The 24,252-nt window shown below is 37.1% G+C and overlaps 1 protein-coding gene across 1 annotated transcript in view; it reads right to left on the bottom strand.

Annotated features, from left to right (window-relative positions):
• LOC104618063 (TBC domain-containing protein kinase-like protein) overlaps positions 1–24,252 on the bottom strand; it is a gene marked incomplete at its 5' end in the record, with an annotated part of 51,318 nt that overhangs the window by 11,552 nt on the left and 15,514 nt on the right. The window contains 3 exons of the mRNA XM_010283568.1: positions 515–674; positions 5,381–5,556; positions 20,460–20,635. Of these exons, the coding sequence (XP_010281870.1) occupies positions 515–674; positions 5,381–5,556; positions 20,460–20,635 (512 nt within the window). The remainder of the gene's footprint in view (positions 1–514; positions 675–5,380; positions 5,557–20,459; positions 20,636–24,252) is intronic.

The following is a 24,252-nucleotide window of genomic DNA, read 5'->3' as shown; positions in this document are numbered from 1 at the left end:
GCAGGAACCATTCTCCTCTTCACTGACTACAACTGCATGAATGAAATGATTCTAAAATACTAATCAATACATAGTTTTTTATCAGTAGGAATACAAATTATATCTTATTTCCTTTGGACTTCGTAGCATACCTGGCCCCATCCTGCTTACCTTGTGTGTGCTTCCTAAATGCAAGTCAGTTTTGAAAACTATATCTTACTGATGCACAGCAGAAGTGCCTATGTCACTTCTACAACATGCCAAAAATAAAGAATTTAAAGCTGAGAAAGGTAATGTTAAATAATTTCATTTCAAAACATCACCTTTCTCAGACGTTAATCACTTGAAGGAATGTCTTTGTCTAGAAGCAAAAATGAATAACATCAACAATTAAAAAATCACCCCAAATCCTGTCATCATACCCAAAGTTACTAATCTGAATTATCCAGACTCTAGCATTTATTTACAACTGTTTGTATTCACGCTACTGATGTATTTCTAAGTATAAACTTACATGTTATAGCAATATACTTACGGCAGCGGTGTTCTTCACTGCATTTCCTACAATCACCACGACTCTTCCTTTAAAGCTCTGGAGCGTGGCAGTTGCTGGGCACTGGACAAGATCCCCTTCTGCAGTAAATGTTGATGCAAACGGGACATTGATGCTGCCAGAAATGTGGCCACGGTTAAAGCTTAGGAAGAACAGTTAAGGACATCTGAAAGGCAGAGAAATCTGTGGTACACGCACAGAGCTGTAGGATGAACCTGCTCTTCATCCTGGCTGTTGTGTTGCAACAGTGCTGGTCTTTTGTGATAGTATATTTTGACAAACCTCATTTACTGTTTACTTATATGGAGAAAACAACTTCTGACACTACACAGAAATAAAGGACAGAATGAAGACTTGTTTGTTTCATAAAGCATATAGCACAGCACTACAGAAATTGATCTGCTAAATGATATACTTGGCACTAAGGACCCGATAACCACAGTATACGTATTTTTGTGGATTTTACTTCAGATCAGCTCTAGTCTGATAACAGGAGCCAAACACCAATAAGCAGCTGGAGCACCTCTTCCAGAGTTTTATGCAAGAGCAATGAAGTTACTTACAGTAAGAACCAAAACTAAACAGGCGTTAGTGGAAATTTTCCTTAAAACTCCTGCCAACTCTTGCAAACCCACTACAATTTTGATCCAAAATGAAATTCTAATGTACGTGTACTCAGATTCCCAGACAACGAGCATCATGTATATTATCTGCAGTCCCACTAACAGCAAGTGTGTCTTGGGTATTGAAAAGCAAAACAACACACGAGTGCCAGCAACTCTGAGATACAGTTAGCTGTGCTTCACTTTCAAAGGATGATCATTCAATGAGATTTTATGAACAAATATTGAATGTGAAAGTCTCTGCAATAAAAATTAAGTTGGACCGCTACTTAGCTTTTTATGAATTTGAAAATGTGCCATGACCTTGACAAATCTCTGAGTTGCTTTCACAGACTGTACATCCATGCCTAGAACACTCCCCTTCCCCAAGAACAGCTTTGAAGAGATGGGAAACAGCACGGTTCTGCAAAAATATACACAATGTCAAATATCCAGATTAGTAACTCTTTGTTACTGTACTGGCAGAAAGCTAGTTTAATTTCTAATTAAATCCAAGAATCCTTTTTAATAAAGGAGCTGCCTTAAATGGAAGTGAGATTTAATTGACTTAGGTTAATACTAGCATTTATTTCTTGTGACTTATGTAACAGTTTCAGCTTTATGATGATGATCATTGTTATAGTGTGGGAAAAACATGGCTATATAAAAACATTTGAAAGAACAAAAGGTGATCACATACTATTCATTTATGTTGTCAGTTTGTTTCTATTTTAAGGGGAAAGTTAGACACCCCTCCTTCACTAATCTGTGCCAATCCCCTTCCCCTAACCCCACTTATAACCACATCACTCTTATTGCTGCTAACCAGGACAAAAGTACTGAAACAATCATCATGTAGACAAAAACTGACTTTGGACAGATTTAGTTGCTCACACTTATGCCACTGAGTATGCTTAACTGCTCAGAGAAACTTGACGTAATCTTTTAAAAAAGAAATAAATTTGATATCAACATTAGTACTAGATAGATCCAAACTGTATTTGCCATCATCCACATTCTCCCTAATCTTAAGTGACCATCTTAAGCATTCCAGTACTAAGACAACTAACAAAAAGGCCACGATTTTGTGCTACAGACTGAGAGACCATAAGTGTGCAGCTATAACTTTCAAAATAGGAATGGAAGGCTGCCAGTATTTCTGCTAACATGCTTAATGAAATGAACCTTAGCCGAATTGCTGGCCAACAGAGACACTGCTTTGAGTATATTACCTTTTCATTAGAAAGTCTTCTGTTATAAAGCTGTCTATTGGGAAAAAGGGTCACTAGCTCTCACTGCAACATGAGCTTTATTACAAAACAATGCCTTAGCTTTCAAGTGCATCCTAGTATGAAATATGAAGCATGTTTCATACTTGTTGAAAGTCCTCTCATGCTTTTTTCAAATCGCACTGAAAACAAAATGATAGTGGAGTTTAGCATGACAGGCATAGATGATGAGAAAGGCTAACAACAAAACATAAGGAATGATCACACTTTTGAAACACCTCACAGTGGTCTGTCACATTTTAAAACAGACTCCACAGTAACATACAGACTGCCTGATCCTATTGTACAGTTTGTTGAAATTTTGTGACAAACATAAAGACTGTTTCCTTACTATGAGAATGACCAGGACACTGAACACAGTATTCCTGTGCCTTCCCATGTATATTCAGAACTGCTGACAGTTTAATAGCTTTGCATATACCCTATGTTTTCTTCTACAACTGACATACAAACCTACTCACTCAAGGAGTATGTACTACATACCAGGCTGCCTTTTTAATAATGACATACCCCACCTCCTAATACCAGATGGGTATTAGGATTTAAGTCCACCCATTACTTAGAGGACAGGACATGTTACTGTCCTTTACCTTTTACCATAAATTCCAATCAGACCAAAACAACAGAAGCAGTGATTACAGTACACTGTTCAAGCTATGGAGATTTTCTCTCTCCAACATGCCTCCTCATTCAAGAAATATAAATGGAAAGTCTGATCAATATTTTGTAATATGAAAGACAGCCTCATCAAACCTCTTACTTCATAGCAGTCAAATGATTTTAAAATAACTGAATTTTGAAACTGTTCTGCTAGAGTAGAAGAGATGTAGTACGACAATAGAGTAGAATCTATTATAAAGCTATTAGGAAAGCTATAGAAACACTTAAGCAAACACCTTGCCTTTGATCCTGATTATAATACAAAGAAAACCATTACTGTACACAGATAATAGCCTTTCAGTGCAGTGATTGTAGTCTAGGCATTTTATATTGCTTACTCTCCTACATTCTCCTTGATGATTTCTAGGAAGTAGCTTAAATAATTAATAACAGAATGATGCAAGTAGACATAGAAACATTATTTAACTCGGCAGTATCAAAGCTTTCTCTGCAGTAACAATAACCTTGTATAGTTTTTAATTCCAGGGACTTCTGTCTTAATCCAGAGCCTAAAAAGTATTATCTCTTGATGAAGAAATTATCGCTCAGAAAATAGCCTGCATTTTTACTGTTTTCTGAATAAAGAGGACCACTTTTTCAACAATGTAAATCCAGGAGTAAAGAAGCTGCTGGAGTCCAGAACATAAAGAGTCAAACTGCTCAAACACATGAATCTCTACTTAATTGGAATCCTTAACTGATGCATGAAATTAATACATGCAAGCAAAAGAAAAATTACTTTTTTTTGGTGTTCCTTTAACAATTCTGTTTTATCTACACAGCAGATCACATTACAGGTTCAAGTTTGGTGTACAATAAAACTATAACTCCTTGAAAAGAATAGTTTTATTTTAGACTAGTCCAATTATACTATTCTGTTTACTATGTAAATAATAAATGTACCTCTACATATTAAAATAATATTTTTCTACTTCACCATACTTTGTCATAAGTATTACTAAATATTTAATAGAGAAAAATGTTAGTGGCAGGTTTTTTGCATATATAATTACCTTTAAAGTGGTATTTTAACAAATTAGATGAAAAAATGAAGTTGAAACATTATTTATTTAAATTTTTACTATATATTTTAGCCCAAATATTGGCATTGATCCACTATTCACTTCATTGTCTAGAATTCATACTTTCCTAATACGGATACAGTATGTTAGAAACATCTGTTATACACCAGAAGATCTTTTCTAATAGTAAAGATGTCGGAAGCCTTTTGAATCTCTGTCATTGGAGATCTTTAAGAACAAGCTGGACATACGTAAAAGGAATGATCCTCCTTTCTCAAAGAGATGGACTAAACCTCATGATTCTTTTGTTATTTTTCTATTGAGTATTGCTTGGCCATTACGAATTACACCTTGTTATACAGCAAGCTAAGAGTACATCTACCGCAAACACAACTACCTACATCACCTTTGCTATTATGAAAGGAGCAATACTTAAAAAAAAGGATACAAAACAATAACAAGTATATTCCCAAATACTCAGCATATAACATTAAGACTTACCTCTACTAAAATCTTGTCATTATTCCCACTTTTAGATTGATGTTGATGAAGATGCATGTGCCTGACAAAGCACATCTGTACGGACTCCCCCTTCCAATACCCAAACCAACCCAGCCCTGAACTACGCTACTTCAGAAAACCAATTAAAAATACTCCCTATGCAAAGAACAATGTATTTGAAAAAGAACAAATGAGTAAGGTGTAGACAGGGTAGCAACACCAATAAAAATATTGGTTCATGATACCTTTAAGACTTTTCTGATTATGAGCTAACTAGAGAACATAAGTTAGGGCAGCCTGCATTACCTGACAGTAGCAAGAAGGCACTCAACAGGAATTGATTTTCCACTGAAGGATGGGGCAGGGCATATGAGCTATCAACTCTACCTCCCCTTCCATGTAACTGGAAAGCCTCACACCCTTCCAAAATATTGGTCATATTAAGTGGGGAAGGTCTACTGACAACACCTGTCAGAAAAAGTAGCATTAGAGCACTCGTGCTACCAGTAGAAAGTGGTTTCACTGGACCCACAGCTTAAAATGGGAAGGCAAAAATACATTTGTCCTCTGCTCTGCAAACCAGGCCTCTCCATGACCAAAAAAAAAAAAAAAAACCCCAAAAAACCAAAACACACCTGCCTTTGGTCCTTCCACGGTACCTCTACCACATCCCTTTCCATTATTTACCATTCTAACACCTCACTGCCTGCAGATAACGAGGAACTAACTGAGAAGCATGATTTGTCAAGGTTGGTGCTCAGCTTTGAAGGATACTCTTCGCTGTTACGAATGTCCACCACCAGCAGCTTTGGCTTGCTAGATTTTGTTTTCTTTACAGGTGTTTTGGAATGACTAGGTCCTGTCAACTCACACAAATCAATCAGATCTTCTGCTGAAATTCGTGGTGACACCTCTGCCTTCAGGTCATCCAACTTGATGGAATCTCTAGACTTTAAAAGAAGAAGGTTAATATTAGAGATGATAGAATTAGAGACATGGTGTTCTTTGAAACTTCTACTTATTTGACAACCTCAAAGTGTAACAACCCAGTTAGACAGAAACAGATCTTTTCCATATAACTCTGAAGTAGTCTGAGTTAAACTATCCATACAGAAAACCTCCAGAGCAGTCCAAATGCCTATCTGCCAATTATAGCCTTATTTTCTGTTGGAAGTAGTAAAAATACAAAATTGTTTGACAATCTGTGCAAACTATTCTAGTTTTTAGTTAACAAATTATTCACTGTGGCTGAGGGGGGGTGCCACAAAACTCACAGAATGTTTCTCAGCATCAGAAGATAAGTAAATTGGCTAGAAGGCACTCTCTGAAAGGATAAGCTGAAGGGCCTCATGCTTGGAGCAGGAAAGAAAGGTAGCAAGTGGAGACTTGACACAGAGGCAGGGATGCCTCTGTAAGATATAGAGCTATCTAAACACCAGGTATTACCCCAGCCCAAAGACTAGGCACAAATCAGGACATCAGAAATGTAAGAAATAGTCCCGTATTATAACCCAGAAAATTTGTTCCTTAGTTTTGGAGGACAGGACAGGTGATGACACAACACCACATACATGGTAGTACTCAAGCAACTAGTTTGATAATACTTAAATTGTTTTTCGTAAGGGAGCCTTCATTGAGAATTATCTCAGAAATATTCCTAAGCCCTATCATTTCCTCTCTTTACATTCTTAAAAGCTCATGCATATCTAAATTAAGCAAAAAAACCCCCTTAACCCTCCGTATTTTTGTGAATAATACGGAATACAGAAATCTTGTATTTTCATTAATTACCAACACATACAAATCTCTGAACTGCAGCAGGAAAAAGGTCACTGTAAAGACAGATGTGAAAAGTTTGAAGCTGTGTTTCCATCTTCCTTTAGAGACTGTTTTACACTGCTGAAACTTTTAAGTGCCATTAGAACGACACACTCACTCAAAATAATGAACTTGACTCATTCAAAATAAAGCATGAGGGAAACCTCCAGCTTGTTCAAGAGGGTCAAACTCAGCTTCTTCACAAGCAACAGGCAAAAAGATCTGCAGCATGCCCTAGGCTTTTGACCTTGGTAACACCGGGTTTGCAAAATCTGTTTGAAGATCTAAAAGTTAAAGGACTGCTGCAGTCACTTTTCCTATTATCACATATGCAAACATGAGACTTCTTTCTTTAACCTCTCAGCTTTCCTGGTGGAACATCCTGAACTATATCTGCACTAAAAGGTCCTCTCATCACTCCAATTAAATGTTTAAAGTGCTTATTTTTTTTAAATTTTCATACACTATGTAGTTAAAAATACATTAGCATGCACCATGGTGTTAAGGACTTAATAAATTATGCTTATCTATATTCCTCTGCAGCAAGAACTTTTTTTCTGTTGGTGCCATTGCCCCAACCTGAAAAATCACAGGTAAATTTTAAAGCAGCTTGTATTCATTAATATTTAATCCAGCAGATACAGAGTTAACGGGTTGGTTACACATGCAAAAAAAACCCCCAAACCATTATGAAACTCAACTTACTCCAAGAGTTATGTACATCAAAGATACACTTATGAGCTTAGTCATCTTACAACAGAACTGGTTTGTCTTGTGCAACCATTGTGCACCGGTTGAGCAGGAGGTCAAATAGAGGCAAAAGTTGTTTATAACTAAGTCCACAGCTGTTTCTAGTGAGTTATTCTGGCTTGTCAGGAGACAGGAACAGAGTAACTAGGATTCATTACGAGGAGCATCTTGTGAAAGATCTTCAGACTGTTTTGATGTCTAATTTTTGAGGAAAATGACCTATATTAATGAAATAGCCAGCCATTTCATCATGAAGGTTTGCTTGTGTGCTCACTCTGCGGCTGTTCAGAACATGAGCACAGGCATACAGAGATGGACTACAGAAAGTGAAAAAACAAAAAGAACTCAGAACATTATAGTGCATTATGTTTGAGAATGAGTCTATACAGTGCAGCCAAAATATAGGTCTAAGAGGATCACAGTAGAAAATTTTCTGCTTTGAAAAAATACTCCATTTCTGTCATCTTGTTTTAGACTGCAGTGATCACACCAATTCAAGACGCTATGTCCTTATAGCCCATGAAAAAACCTCAAGAGAACAGAAATAACATACTGAAGGAAATGGAGGCATTACTAATTAGCATTAGCCCAACTGACTGTTGTTAGCACTAGCTTTTGTTTCAGATTCTAAACATACTTATTTCTCATTTAATCTGAGGACTATTCCAAGTTTAGAGAACATGCGAGAGAGAAGAGAGAGGCATACACATATTTTCCTGAGTTATGTCCCAGAAAAAAAAGACGACTTAGTCCTTCTGCAGTTTGAAATACCTTCGCTGTAAAGCAGGTTATCAAAAAGCACTCAAAATTACAAACAAATTGGCAATTGTACTTCAGGGAATTTATTAGCCCACCAAACTGCCTTTTCCAATGTATATGACAGTATTCAAAACAGAATAACTTAAAAATTGCTAGTCTCAGCATATACTTTCCTCCCAAGTTCAGAGTAATAGAGGTCACGGTGCTTTATAATCAGAAAAATGCTTGATTTTCTGGATAACATATTTGTTTTAACAGCATAGCCAATACTCAAGAAAGACCTGCTTCCATAAAAGTAAGTGTGACAGAGGACATGGCCACCTCCCAGTTGAGTAGCTGGATTTCCCCAAAAGGAGTCCAAGGGGACTTTGTATCAAAGGGGAGGAGGAAGAATGAAGTCAAACACTTGCCAAATGAGTTCAGCAGTCCACATCTCGGGGATTCACAGCAGGCACCAGTTTGCAATATCCGAGAAAGGCAGTAACGTATAAAGAGCAGCGATTACATAAATACACATTTGCCTGCAACAGCTTAATTTGCCTGACGACTAAAACCGGCAGACATCACTACACCCTCCTCAGGCGACAGCATCTCCCTCAGGAGACTGTGGAGCAACACCGAGGAGGGAAGAGAAGCAAGTCTGCTGCAAAAATTGTTCAATCCTTGAAGCATGGTCGGGCGATTACAGGTAAAAAACACTCACGTAGCAAAGTCGGGCATTATAAATGTGGACTATGCCATTGAAGCTGACTGAGATGACCTGAATGAAGTCTTCTGGAGAAACATTTACATTATGATGGACTTTAATTACACAACCACTTCCTACTTTTATTTACACAATTCTTGTCTACTTCAGCAGGTAGGATGAATGCCTCAGGAAAGAATAAAAGTTTAAGAGGAAAGCATGAAGTCTACAGCGGAAAACAAAGTCAAAATTCACCTACACTTATATAAAAATATTTTCTCCTTATGTAAAAGTATAAAGCCACGAGAAGTGCTCCACAGGGAGACACTATCTGTCCTGTGAATAGGTTTTAATATCCAGGACAAGCACTTCTTTCCCTTTAACCGGGTTGAAAATAAGGAGAAACACATTCAACTGAATTTCACAACCACATTTGCTGTGCTTTGACCTAGTGTGTCCAGATTTGTCTAAACAGTATATTAGTGATACAGTATCTCTATACAGGCTTTGAACAAAGCTGCAGCATAAAGCTCCTTGACAGACTTGTGGGAAATAGAATTGCAGAATCAATTCTTTCTTTCAACAACTGTTTTATCAGACTAATTTATTTCCTTCAAATTGCAAAGTGAAATATGTGCATGCACTTATGAGATCACCCTTCCTAAGTACATTTAGAAATCTGTCTTCATCTGCTGTATCTGGTAACAACGATGTTTTACATCAGACATTTTCTCACAGGAATTTTCTAACAAACTGTCAGTCAGCACAAGCTAAACACAGCTAACACCAAGCTGTCAATCCTTCTACCCAGTCTTCCTCCCACCTCCTCTTCAAAGCACCATCCTGCTATGGATACCTGTAGTTTGGCACTGGGCTTGCGTTCAGACAGCTTTTGAGGCTGTCACAGCCCCTGACTACCCAAATCTTCCTGATTCTTCTGAATCTTTAATACCTTCCCTACTCCTCTCCACAACAGTGTTCCAGCTGTTGTCTGTCACCTCAGTGACTATTCTCTTTGCCTCTGCCCGGCCAACTAAGAGGAGATGCAGGCTGACATTTTAGACAGGAGGTTAAACATCTTGTCCTGACTACTGGCTTCAATTCCCTATTTAGGCTTTATTCATTGCAGGCATTTCCAGTTGTGAAGAATCAGAAAGAACAGTAGATGAAGGAAGGGAAAAGGCCCACGTTGAATCAAATCCTTTGAGTAAGGTTAGCTGCTTTAGGAAAAAGTTTATGGCACTGGTAGGATATTTGTAATTAATTACAAATATCCAACAAATTGTGAACAGGCAGTAGTATCCAAATGAGATTTTGATTCCAGCTAAATTAAGTTGCAGATAGTCAGATCTCAGGACAGCTGCTTACATTATTTTATTGAATTTGCCAGCAGCAATTTTTTGTTTGTTTTAAACAATGAAGGGAGTGTAAGGATTATCCTACAAACCAAATTTCCACGCTAGTAATACTTACTACTCTATGGGGGGTACAAACAGGACAATTAAAAAAAAAAAAGCCAGGATAACCACTGGGAAATGCTAAAGTCCAAACAGCATATCACATATATAAGACACTTGTTTCTTCCCTTCAATTATCCTTTTGCTGGGATCTATTTACTCTTTTCCAAGGCAGATATGATAACATCATTTCTAAAAAAAACCTCTTACTCTTTCTTAAAAAAGGCAAAAGCTCTATTTTAAGCACAGTGGCAGAAGGTAGTTAAAAGTCCAGTTACACACTTGTGTTGCGCTCCAACAGTTTAGTCAATATACTCATGGTTTTAGAGGTAGTATACTGACTACAGCACTGAAATTGATAACTGTATTCATATACAGAGATGAATTGCCCAGCATTACTTAGAAAAGGTAAGAATTATCAGAAAGATATACACACATTTTCACACACATATGTACATACAAGTCTACACAGGCTAAGATACTGAGCTTACTACTTCAGTTGCTTCGCCTGTTCTCCTGCAAAGAGAAGAGACTTATTTTAGCATATCCTAACTTCAAGCATGAATCCTTCTTTAGACTAGTCAGCTATAAGAAGCTGTTCATCAGGGAAGACTGCTTAATCAGCAGGCTGGTAATAGGAAAAAGAGTACTTAAGCTGAAGTCTGAGGTCTACTTGCCTCCCAGAAGTTTCTCTGGCAACACCCTAAATACTTTACTTTCAAAGTACTTATTCTTCTCACCCCATTAATTTTCAAATAGGCCTGGGAATTGCTAAGCCACATGCATTTACTGTTCTTAGTAAGAAGAAATAGGCATTAAGAATTTAACTTTTTTTTTAATATTAGGAATTAAAGCTGCTTAAGCATTCTCAAATTAGAAGTCAAGCTTCAGAAAGATTAAAGCACTCCAGAACATGAGGCTGGCACAATCGTACCTCCTATCTATCTTTCCATTAGCCTGTAATCTCTTACAGGCTTTTCATCCTGGCTATTAAATGAACATACACTTTTTTTTTTTTTGAGAAAATAAGCAAGTACCTATAGTTCCGCTGAACCTGAACTTAAAGTCCCATCTGATAAACACAGGAGCTATAAAGCAATTTTTTATCCATGGAGAGGATAGCTTTATATGAGTAGAAGCAGGGTTTACCCCCCTTCTGCCTTTGAAGTTGGCAAAACTTATTGCAGCAAATTTAATACAGAAGGACCTTCATCCGTAAATTCACTATAATTAAAATCTGGGGTTCAAGTAAAATAATCTATTCAAAGTATCAAAGTGCTTCATAAAGAAACATGCTTCATGGAAGGTATCATTCTATATTTTTGGAACAGCAACCACAAATACATGCAACCCTAAATCAAGGATCACACTAGTATGTAGCAAAGACTTTGCTCTTTGTGCTTCTTTTCACTTTAAATAACCATAATAGAAGAAAGCTAATGTGTTTTTTACAGTGAATTCCACCTAAATATAATACTCAGTATCATGGTGCCATCATATAAGCTTTGGGATAAATATATTTGGAAAGAGTAGCACTATTTTATACCAATTAAAATACAGCAGTCAGGTAAAAACAACTGGTAGAAAAGAGGGAGTATAAACAAGAAGAGCAGGACACTTCAGGACGGATTTGTAGGCAAAGCCACTGCTATCCTGTTTTTATCAAAAAAGCAGTTTTCACAACTGGCAGAGTCATTTTTCAGGAAGTATCCGAAAACAAGACCAAATAAGAACACTGGATTTTAGCTGCATCATCTAAAAGGATAGATGATCCTTTTTATGGTCATCTGATCATAACTGATGATCGATGATTCTATAACTGAAACCAATCACCAGTGTGTTTGCACTTACTACTTTCCATGCAAATGCTTTTTGTTTATGTCCTTCATAATTAAGTAGATGAAGGCAGTACTTAATCCACTAGGAACATTATCCTTTGCATGTTTATTTTTTGTGGGGTGTTTTTGTTTGTTTTTAAACAAATAGAATTACTCCCATTGCTCCCTTGAATTCTGATGGGCTGATAATCAAAAAGTATTTAACTCCTGCACCAACTGAGAAAGAATGATGCTTAAATTCACTATTAGTGGCAGAGGGGCCTATAAAAGCAGGGAAGTATTCTAATGATCATAAATAAATAAAAAGTAATACGTGTCTTGACAAACTCCCTAATCCCCGGCTCCTCTCTCCCCCGCCACCATTTATTATGACCATTATTAGCAAATGGTCATACAAAAAGGCTTCGATGTTTTTTTGATGCTCAATCAGGACTACTTATAAAGGAGGAGCAGCCAAACTTCCAGATTTTAGGAACTGTTTTCTAAGGTTTTTCAAACACTTGAGAGCTGCTGTTCTCTACACAACCTCTCTAGCAAACTCATTCTTACACTTCAGATTCAGTCCTCCCTTGCCATCATAGCCTGCTTCTCATATTTTCAAGTCAAGATATCGGTCCTCCCTATTTCCCTCTACTTCCTAATTCGTAAGTTTGCTACTATTCCACCCCCTCCACCACCCTGACTCCCCCAGAGAGCTCCCTGCTCCAGAGCTCACACCTTAAGGAGTGTGCAAACAGCAACTTGCAGCCAACTGTCATTCATAAACATCCTCCAAATGCCTTCATACACCATTGTAGACAGTGTACAAAAATGTAAGTGAGCTCTGCTTGCTGAAGTAGCTCGTTATTAAGGAAACACCTCTCTCACCCTGGAGTAACATAATTGAGTGAATAAGCTGAGTCAGCAGAGAAGAAAGACAAGATATTCCCTGCATGCAGCTAGCAGACATGCTGCCAGGTCTCATTAGTTATTGCCTCTGATATGATAAAACAGGTAAACACTTCTCACCACTGCAGGGAACCATTTTAAAACACAAAGCTGAGCCATAATCCAGTCATGCCTGAAAGTACTCACAAGATGCCTTAATATGAAATAAAAGTAGAAGTAAAAGCAGCAGCAAGAATGATCTTGCAAGCCTTCGCCGCTTTCCATCAATGCCTCTTTCTTCCTCTTGATAGATGCTCTCTACAAGAAATAGTATTACTTTGCTTTGAGAAAAAATATTACAGAATCTTAAGAATACGAACTGTCAGAGATTCACTCGCCCTCTTTAAAAACAAAACCAACAGGAATTTAATATCACATCTCAATGCAAACTGCACCTGGAGAGGAATTTCCTTTCTCTCACAATGTGATCATATACGTCACTTGATATCAGAAACCTTGTATTTAGACAATCCATCTTTTTTCAGAATGCAACTGTAGTTGCTATTTATCCATGATTCCTGTTTTCTGAACTGGGATTAACAATGGCAACACAGCTCTGGGGTATTGCAGTTACCTACCACTGTGAAGCTGGCCAAAGAGCAAAACATACTGTCAAGGCTCTACCCTTAACTGGTGATTATTAAGAGGACTGCTGAATTTGAGTAATTGTCAAAAAGTTTGAAAATATGGTTAGCCAGACAGTTACCCTGTAAGCGCTTTTCACATCAGTCTCCTTGTATTTCTGTACCACTCTGCTCATTTTAGAAACCCAGGCCCAACCTTCTGTGAGATGTAAGTAAGTCACCATTTAAGCATCAACAGAAACATTTATGCCCATCAACCTAAAATCTGTTCATTCATGTTTGCAGGAAGGGCTCTGTTACTAACTTTTGCTGCAGGTTCAACTTTGCAATCAGTATGCACTCTTTCTTCTAGTTACGCTCTCACGTATATTTGAAAATCAGATACTCCACTGGTAACAATGGCAGATGAGAAAATTCTGGTTTTCCGCCATTTTTCATTTCAATATTCCAATAATTTACTTTGGCAAGGACTGACCTCAGACTACGTTAGCAGTGCTACCATATGTATTTCAGACAGTGCATTCTCGCAGGATACACTCCACAGGGGCTAAGAACGAGCACAGAAGGGGAAAACAGAGTCAGCTCAAATCCAAACTATTTAACAGCTGTAGCAAACTTGAATGCACTGTTCTCTTGTGTTTACTACTTTATTATGGGCCCAATCCTTTATCTTATAAACAGCTCATTTGTCAATAACTTCCACACCTTAAAGGGTGGTGATTGTAGCTGCTATAGTCCTTACTCTACTGTACAGTGGCTACTGCTTATGATTTTTTTTGAAGTAAATTTCTTTTCCCAAGTAGTATGGCAAAACTGAAAAAAGACAAATTAAATTCCTAATATTTAATTGATCAAAGGCTATCAAACTCAGAATCTGATTTTAAAACAATTTCCAAATTAAAAAAAAAACGACAAAACAAAACGTTCCCACAAGATGCAGAGAGAACTAGATAGAATTTTTTAAAATTAATTTTACAGGTATAATTACCTCCTCCCCCAGCACATTTGTTAATCAGTCATGGAATCCCAATTGCAGGAGGTCAAAAAGGTCAAATACACCCAAGCTTTCAACTTCAAAGTGGGTATAATCGCAAAGGCTTGTGAGGAAGGGCTAAATGGACAATCAGTGAATCCAGAACCTGACCCTAAGGCTGTAGCAGATCGTGCTCTGGCTGCTCCAACTACCGCATTTACTACATTCACAACATACAAACACGTCCCAGGGAGACTCTGAAACCAAGTCGGTACAAAATATATTTACAAACCTTAAATATGATCTAAGTGAGCATCTAACAAACTATTAAAGTCTCATCTAAATAATATTTAGGTTATTATAAACATATTCCTTTAATTCTGCCTCAACTAAGAAGAAACACAGCACATTTGTTCCAATGAGTTTACATTAAATTAAAATAATTGCTATTTATAGTACAACTTAAAAAACAACCACAACATTCATTAGAGATTCTTAAATTAACATTTAACATCGGTTATTTCCTAAGCCTATATATCCCCTGTTTTATCTACTCTGGTAGTAGATTTAATGCCTTAACTTCTATAAGAAAGAGTCCTAAAACATAATAAAAATACCTTCATATTTTTAAAACCAAGCAGAATAAAGAACGTGCTAAAAAAGACTTCCTTCAGCTAATTTAATCTGCAGAACTAAAGCACGGGAAGCAGAGCTTTCCTTACACTCTCCACTTTTTGGTTGCTGGCTTCCTGGCTTATAAGTATCAAAAAAAAAACTTTGAAAAGCTAACAAATACACTGAGAAAGTTTTGAAGCTTTCAACAGTTCCTAAAAATATTTGCCAGAATGTGATGAGCTTATGAAATGCCTACTTAAACAGTGAATTGTTTGTTCACTCACAGGAGAGTGACATATTTTAACCAACTCATCTCAAAAATTACAAATAAACCCAACTTCTCACCAAAGCTGTTGGCAGCTACAATCAGAAAAACAGAAGCATCAAAAGCACATGCAAAATAAATTAGGAACATTAACTCAGATCTTGATCAGTTAATGCTTCACACAACATGAACTAAAGAAAAATTTGAGGAACAGCATTCTGTTGAGTAGTAGAACAATGAAAGAAGAAAACAAAACCAAGCTCCCTACAAAAACAGAACACAAAACAAACCTGAAATGGGTCAAGGCAGTCAGAAGACCCTTGAGGCAGAATATATATATATAACAACCATTACGAACAGCACTGACATTGCACCATTGCACTTGGACATTTCCTAGCTTGTACGCTGAAACAGAAATGTTGGTATACACTACTCATCATGCTTCTTTTAGAAGAATAGACTTTACACACCAGTTATTCAAGGACTTAATATAAACCTAGCCAATGCATTTTATATTGTCAAGTATATCCTAGGTGCACACAGGAAATTAGAAGCAACTGAGCGCTGGAGTATTTGTTCCAAATAGGCCTGAACTCCCATCTGTAGCAAGTCTGTCACACAAACTATCCTTGATTATCTGCAAAGAAAAGTTACCCGCAGGAAACTTTGCTCCTACTGTTTTTAATAAAAACAAACATTTTTCATGTTTCTACTGTTTTATCAAGCCATTAAGTCACCTTCCTACTTAGGTATTTCTCCTACTTCATCAAAAATGAAAAGCTGAACGGGACTGGTGGCATTTACATTAGTGCAAGGATCAATAATCATCTGGTTGACTTTCCTCCAGTTGAATTCTTTCATTCCCCAACATTCATCAGGAACTCCCAGCCTTGAAAAGAGGATGGGTAGTAGAAGACCAAGATGAAGGCGTAACGGTATCAGCCTCAGGATTTCTGGGAGTCCACCTGTCACAACCAGTCACACCTGAGCAGACATTAATAAAGATAAAGAAATTGCACATTCTTTTGCTTTTATTTAGAAGTATACAGGTAGCTGGAGAGAGCGTACATCTACCATAATAAAACAGATACAGGCATAGCAGAAAATTGTTACATGACAAGTGTTATTTGTGACTGTGACTCCTGCGCATTCAAGAAAAACACTTTGGGAGTTTCCAGGGGATGAAGGTAAGTTTCAGGAAGAATAAGGAAAAAAACCCAAAATCATCAGTATACTGGTCAAGAAAAAATTACAGACACAAATTTTAGTAGACTGCTACTAAAATTTCGTAGTAAATTTAAAGGTTTTTTTCCATTCCTATTTTTGACAGTTTATCTCTCTCAAAATAAACTTGCAATACCACTTAAGATGTACATTCATTCTCTCTGAAACTATTTCCTCCTTGAGATTTTATCTCAGTAGAAATATGCTTACTGGCTGAAAGAGTAAAATATTAAGCAACACGCAAGTCCAGGAGGGAAGAAAGCACCCAAGCCTGTTTATGAAGTTGCAAATAGATGCCACTAAAATGAAAACTAAGCAATGTTAGTGATAAAGAAAGTCAACAGTTTTGTTTTACTGGCTGCTGATTTAGGGAGAAAAGTGCTCACCCAGGGGCAAATACTTCTCATATAATTTTATACAATAACAAAATATTTGAGTAGCCAATGAAAAGCACTTAAGAAACAAACTGAAACAGCTTAGAAGGAAAATACAAATACAGGAGTAGGAGACAGCTGGTGTTTAGAATGAAATACACTAAACACTTAATGTTTCAAGAAGTCATAAACTACCTTCAGAAGGAAACTCAGAGCTTTGTTTACAACGGAATTGTTTCCTACCCTACACACCCCCTCAAATACAGAGGTGACCCACAAATATAAAACTGGAGATACAAATGTAGTGCAAAGTGCTTGTCCAAATAATGACCAACTAAATAGGTGGGGAAACAGAAAAGTAATTTTTTTAAGAGCTAGACTGACCCACAAGGACACAATTATGTTTTAGAAAATCCATTAAAGACTACTGTGTGTACTAAAGATTAAACTCAGATTCCACTGCTTTCAAGTAGAAAAAAGTTTCTCTGTGGCAGCAAACACCAGTAGCGGACATGTCGGAAGAAAGAGATAGATAGTTCCAGGATGAAGGTTAAAAAAAACCCAACAACCAAACCCAAACACCTTTGGGTATAAACAGTGTATCTCACCAATAATTTCACATTTTTTCTTAGCAATGTTGCTCAAACCCCTGAGAAGTGTCATTTTATAAAGGCAAATACCCAGAAGTGCAGAACTGGTCACAAGTGAGAGGTAACACATTAGTGGCTCACGTTACACAGGATTTTCAAAGTCTGACCTATGGGTCCTGACAGAACCATAATATACATCTGTCTCAAAATCTGACACACAAAAATACAGCAAATGAGAGTAAACACATTTGTGCACTATAACTTAACATATGAATCCGCTTCCTTGTCCTTCAAGTGCCCATGAGATTAGTTTCCTCTTTGCTACAGAAAAAGCCAGAATATATTCCCGTATTTCTGTATAAATCACTGTATAAATCTGTATAAAGCACTGCTCCATATGATGAGCTAAAAAACCTTGCAGTAGTACCCAAAAGATCCAATACATTTGATCTTCAAAAGAAGTTAAATCATCAGTTACACTGCAGTAAATGAAAGTGCTTTGCTGTTAAGTAGAAAGAAGTAGAAATTAAAGAGAAGGCAATAGAAAGTATGGTATTTATTTTTCTTCTCTATAACATACCAAAAATATTAGCTTAATTTCTTGGAAATTGTGGAATGGATGAGCCTAGTTACTGGCATTATAAAAAAACACAACTTCTGGTATGAAAATAAAATTACTATCAGTAAAAAACCACCAAAAAACGTCTCAGGAAATGGAAGAACACTGAAAGAAACTTTGCTTGACCCAAAATAATGGATTTTTATCTCTGCTACAAATATAAATCTTTTTCCTATTTACCAGTTCAGTAGACCACTGCTGCTTTCTCCCGTCTCCCTCCTTGCTATTTCCAAGTCCCTTCACTCTTGCTTGGACACAGAAAAGCACAAACATACCCTTAGGACTGAGGAGACTTGTCTTTTTACTCTCTTGTCGTCATAATATTAGAAAACCTAGCACATACATTTTCACTACTAGCACTGTCAGGCATCAGACCAGGCTGCCAAGAGAGACTGCATTCTCTCTTTCCTTGGAAGTTTTCATGACCTGATGGAACAAAGCCCTGGGCAACCCCATCTGAATTCACTGTTGCGTCTGTTTTCTGCAGGTATTTGTAAAAAATGACTTCCTAAGGTCCCATCTGAATTGTTCTATGAATGTGCAGCCCTTAGCTCCTTCAGAAAATCTCTCTACATCTCTCTAGAATAGCACACCAGCAGTTGTGTTGGTTACAATTCCTGTATGACAACCACCAGTACTCTCCTGTCATTTTATTTTTCTTCTCAATTGCCTTTCTACATCCACCTATTATTTCTTAAATCCTGTAAGCTATTTGGAGCTTCCTTTTGTTCTGCATTTGCATGTCTAGCACTTGGAATCCTGGATTTGTGGCTACGGCTTCCAGAAAACACAGCAACAGAACTAAAATCAAAAAAACAGTAAAAAACAAGAAAATGACTGAATATCAGGCTCAGGTTTAAGGACTACTTAAAAAGTAGGAGACATTTCACGGAATCACAGAACCATTAAGGTTGGAAAAGACCTTTAAGATCATCAAGTCCAACCGCCAACCCAACACCACCAAGCCCACTAAACCATGTCCCGAAGTGCCACGTCTATACATTTTTTGAACACTTCCAGTGATGGTGACTCCACCACCTCCCTGGGCAGCCTGTTCCAATGCTTGACCACTCTCTCAGTAAAGAAACTTTTCCTAATATCCAGTCTAAACCTCCCCTGGTGCAACTTGAGGCCATTTCCTCTCGTTCTGTTGCTAGTTACTAGGGAGAAGAGACCAACACCCTCGTCGCCACAACCCCCTTTCAGGTAATTGTGAAGAGCGATAAGGTCTCCCCTCAGCCTCCTCTTCTTCAGACTAATATATTGTGTGTGTATACACACACACACACACACACGCAAAAATATATATTGAATATATATTGTCACTCACTTGAGTGTCCCTCACTTGAATGACAATACACTTAGTTTCTTACTAGTTAGAAAAAACAGATGGAAAGACTAAAACCTAATGCAATTGACCAAATAGATATGGCAGGCCTATATATTCTTCCCCTATTATTCTAAATGTACTCATGAATGAATACCTATTGTAGGAGAACATGGAAGGTAAAAAAACCAAAACTGTTTAATTTTTAAGAGACTGACTAGATTTATACTGCTGAGAAGAAGGAAAGAAATCTTTTCAAATCACCATTCTTCAGATGGTGTATTTGACAAGATAAACAACCAACAGATTTTACTGGAGAGAGGGAAGATATTTTTGCTAAACTGAGTATCTATTTAATGCAGATAGACTCTTAGCCACTAGTTATTCTTTGCCAAAACGAACACAGGCATAACTCTCACTGCCTCTCAAAATAACTTGAGACATACCTTTAACCTGACATGCCAAGATGGAAAAAGCAGTCAGAGCTGTCTGCATCACTTTCCAGTTACCTATTTCTCACTGGCAAACTGTTCTTTTTACTATTTTTCTCTTAAGATAAAGCCTGTTTGTAGTTCTGCAGGTGAGTCTTGGACATTGGTCTGTTGTGCTAACAAACACCACAGAACCAAAGGAGCAGGATTTGGGAGAGGCAGAAATATGGCACAAGAAGAAATAATGTTATTGGCACGTACATCAAAGAAGCTGAAGTTCAAAGCAGTGAAGTTAAAAAAACAAAACCCAACAACCTTTCAGTTAATTCTCATTCACTGCATTGGATTGTTCATCAGAATTAATAACATGGCATAGGCTCTAACACTGTGCACCAGCTGGCAGGCAAATCAGAACATCTGATGAATGCATCAAACCCCTGTGCTTGGAAGTGACAACTTAAATGCCAGTATCTGAGGTTTGGCAAGTATTTTCTTCCTGCCTAAATTTTAAAATTTAGAACAGGAGAAAATTTAGAACAGAATAAAAAAAACCACCCAGGGCAGGAGAAACATGCAATATGACCAATTCTCCCCCCTCCAGTTCCCCGGTCACTTACTAGGTCACTTCGAGGTGCTTCCTGATAGTCTGCGGAAAAGCAGGACATTGAACTTCTTGTGCTGTTGCTCTCACTGGCTTGCCGTGGAGGCTGTGCATATTGCCTGTACGTAGCACTCTTTGGGGTCCAGCGGAACAGATTGATTGACTCACGAACACAACGCTCAATGTCAATCTCTGATCAGGGATTTAAACAAAAGACAAGAAATGCAAGCGTGAAAAAAATCAGCAAAGCCAATTAACCTAGCTATGACATTGCTAAATATACATATATCCATCTATACCTCTGTCTCCCCACCCCGCCTTAAAGGGCACGTAGTTTTCAAAAGCATTTTCCCATTTAAAAAAAAACCAAACACTTAGAAATTTTTTATGAAAAACTAGCAAAGACATTTTAAGTATTAATTTTATCCCTAGTTATGTATGGAAATCTGTTTAAGAGAAGTGTAACAGAACTTTAACCAATGCAAAGACAGGAATATAATCAAAGCATAGTCACTGTAAGGCATCTTCAGTAAATGTCTTTGGAAGTCAGACTATTGACTCTTAAATGTAAGTACATACAGAACATCAAAAGTACATTTCATGCAGTGTATGAACATCAGGATTTTTGGCTTGAGTGTCTTATTTGTCAGTTAAATACTGCTATGAGCCAGACTGAAGGCTTTCAGTTGTGTGTCCTGCCATTTTGACAAAACTACATGGTATCTGTTTGTTGGAAAACAGGAGTTCTCAAAACTAATTTGTGCTTGATGGCAAACACAGTAGATTTGTTTCAGATTTTTTTTTTTTTAAATTCAGCCCAAATCCCAACCAGACATTCACAGTGAAACACTCTGGCTGAAGGAGTAAAGTGCCATGTGTGATAAAATATTACTGAACTTGGGAGGAAAGCAGGCACCCACCAAATGGGAAGCATCCTAAAATAAGCTGTGGTCAAATAAAAATTACCGAAGCATAATTAAAAGCATATGCAAAAGAAAAAAAATAAAGTAAACCTATTACAAATATAATTTTTGCAACGGTAAGCATCCTGCATGTATCTCTTCTAACAAGATAAAAAACATTTACTTTTCTATCGCTATAAAAAGACTGGGTAGTTTTGCATCTCCTGTCTTCAGTCTCGTGAAGAAAATATTATCCTAGCTTGCATTTTATGACAAACCTAGTGTAGTGCGTCAGACAAACAGTGGGTATATTAGCACTTCTTTCTGTCCCAAGCATCTTGGATGATTCATTACAGCATTCACAATTCAGAAGATTGAAGCATCAGCTTCTATGAAGAAAACAGAGGCACTGTAGCCAAGCATTATCTGTATATCTCAAACAGATTTGATGTATTGCCATGAATCAGGGAGTTACTCCAGAAACCTCAGTCATCAGCAAGATGGTGAGCAAAAGAAGCTGAAATTGAAGCTTTGGGCAGAATATTCCAGTTGGATGAGATTATTTACTTTGTTTAAAATCTGAATTCATGATGTGATCTATTAATCTCCCATTCAAAAAGCTGTCCATGTTCAGGGAGGATACAACCTGCAGCATATGCTTTAATTCCATTGAAGACAACATGCTTATATGCTATCTTGCTTGTAAAATTCTGAAAAAACGTGGGACTAAAGCTGTGGTTTACCTAATTTTAATTCTAGCTCTAAACCTGTTTGTGGATGTTAAAGTAAATCACCATTTTCTATAACCATATCAGGTTCCCTAGCTACTTGGAATAATACTTGCCAGAGATAAATGGACAATGTGATGTCTCAACAGTAACAAAAAATTTTTCATTCTGTGATGAAAATATATTAGATTTTTCATTTTGAATATATTGTAATGGAAGGCTGTTATTTAGTATCATTCCCAAGGAAAATCCACGCAACTGGAGAATTTTACACAATTTCTAAATCCAGGTAAAGACAGCAGATGCCTTTTACTGGTTATTAGAGCTCAGAATACATTCTGCAGTATGGTCATTACAATCACACTTTCTCTACATCTCTGAATACACATTTTATTTATAAATTTCAGTTCAAGACTGTAGTACATTTATGGGTTTTGGTTTGGGTTGGTTTTTTTTCCCTGTAAAGAGACTGCTGTAACTGTGAGTTATAGTTCTGTCTCCTGAGATTCTTAGCTGAAGGAAACGTTAGCAGTACTTTTGTAATAAGTGAGATGAAAGCAGAATTTAGCCAGTAAAAAAAACAAACAAAAAAAATCTCAACAACAATAATGAATAGCATGAGAAACATTCAGTTGTGAGAGGGCATACAAGTATCTGAAATGGAAAACAGAGAACTGGGGGATGGAATAGGAATGCTACATGCCGCAGAAAGCTATGAAAAAGCTGAAAGCAAAGATTGAGATTGACAGCATTGAGACAGACTATAAAAATATTTTTTACTAGAAACACGCTCTGTAATTCCAAAAGGAGTCCAATTAGACAATTGGAAGATGCAGCAATGGGTTTCCCTAAAAACGATAACCAGTTCTCACACATCAGGGTGTAAGTAAAAAATTTAGTAGTCTGTTGTTCTGTGATTCTTGGCTGTTTGGTTTCTCATTTCTTCTAAGCAGCACTTCAGGACAGTGGCCATGGCTGAAAATGAAATTCTGTGGAATAAGAGGGAATTTTAAATGGTGTGGGAGGGAAGCCATCAAAAGCCTAACACCAATTTACAGTCTGCTGATTAATTGATCTGCTTCTAAGTAATGCAAAATAAATATATAACAAGGAGATTGTGGCTTCCACTACTACTAATAAAAAATGTATGCATATAGGCACATGTATGCATATATATGGGAACGGTCAACATTTATCACCCACAAGGGAGACAAGACTATTGGTAGTGAAAGAATTTACTGTCATTCTTTTTTAAAAAACAATTAATTTCAGGATGCTGGAGTTTAAGATGACATTAAATTGGTGTAAATATTTACGTAACATTTATTAGTCACATTGCATGAACAGGCTTCACACTTGAGTAACCTTCAAGCCTGTCTTCATCCTTTGTTTGAAATTTCAGTTTAAGAAAAATCACTTCCCATTGGTAACCAAAATGCAATGCAATCTTTTGCAGCCTTCTGGATAAGATCTTTTCTCCTTTTTGTTTTGGCTAATAAGTAAGGGTCTGCTGTGCTACTTCAATTCCAGTTTCTTCCCATGCCCTTTCAAATATATGACAAATGAGTCAGTCTCCAATTAAATGTCCAACTTTTGTTATCGCACCAAGACTTTGCATGCAAATCCTGCTTGTTAATCCTGCTTTGTACTCTTCCTGCTCCCAAGTAACTGTGTAACAAGCCAGAAAACTTTAAAGCTTACACATTATTAAAAACATACTGTTGGTATTTCAGAAGTGTAAATATATCAAGTCAGTGCCTAGATTCTTGAGCAGGACTATGAACAAACACAGTACCTCACCAGGATGCCAGACTACTTGTCATGTGCAAACAACAGAAGAATATCCTTCTGAGAGCAGGCTTTGCATACACCTCAAGGCATCAGCAAGAAGCAAACAGAAACATTTAGAAAGGACAGGGAGGGCCTGCTCACTCATGGAGATGTACATATAACATCTCTGTGCTCTCCAAGGTTCGAACACTGGGGTATTTTGTAGTTTAAAAAACACATGCCTTCTGTTTCTATTCATGCTAATTATTTTGCTGAAAATCTGTAATGAAAACGTGCTGACATAACATGGTGTCATGAACTGTGAAGTGTGCGCTGAAAAAATTTAAGCCTAGCTTTAAACATAATATTAATACTATAAAAATATGTTCTCATTTCAAAATTCAGTACG

This window comes from Phaethon lepturus, unplaced genomic scaffold (assembly GCF_000687285.1).
Source record: "Phaethon lepturus isolate BGI_N335 unplaced genomic scaffold, ASM68728v1 scaffold1193, whole genome shotgun sequence".
Classification (NCBI taxonomy): domain Eukaryota; kingdom Metazoa; phylum Chordata; class Aves; order Phaethontiformes; family Phaethontidae; genus Phaethon; species Phaethon lepturus.
Note: the sequence above shows the minus strand (reverse complement) of the source record. Positions and strands in the feature narration are given on the sequence as shown.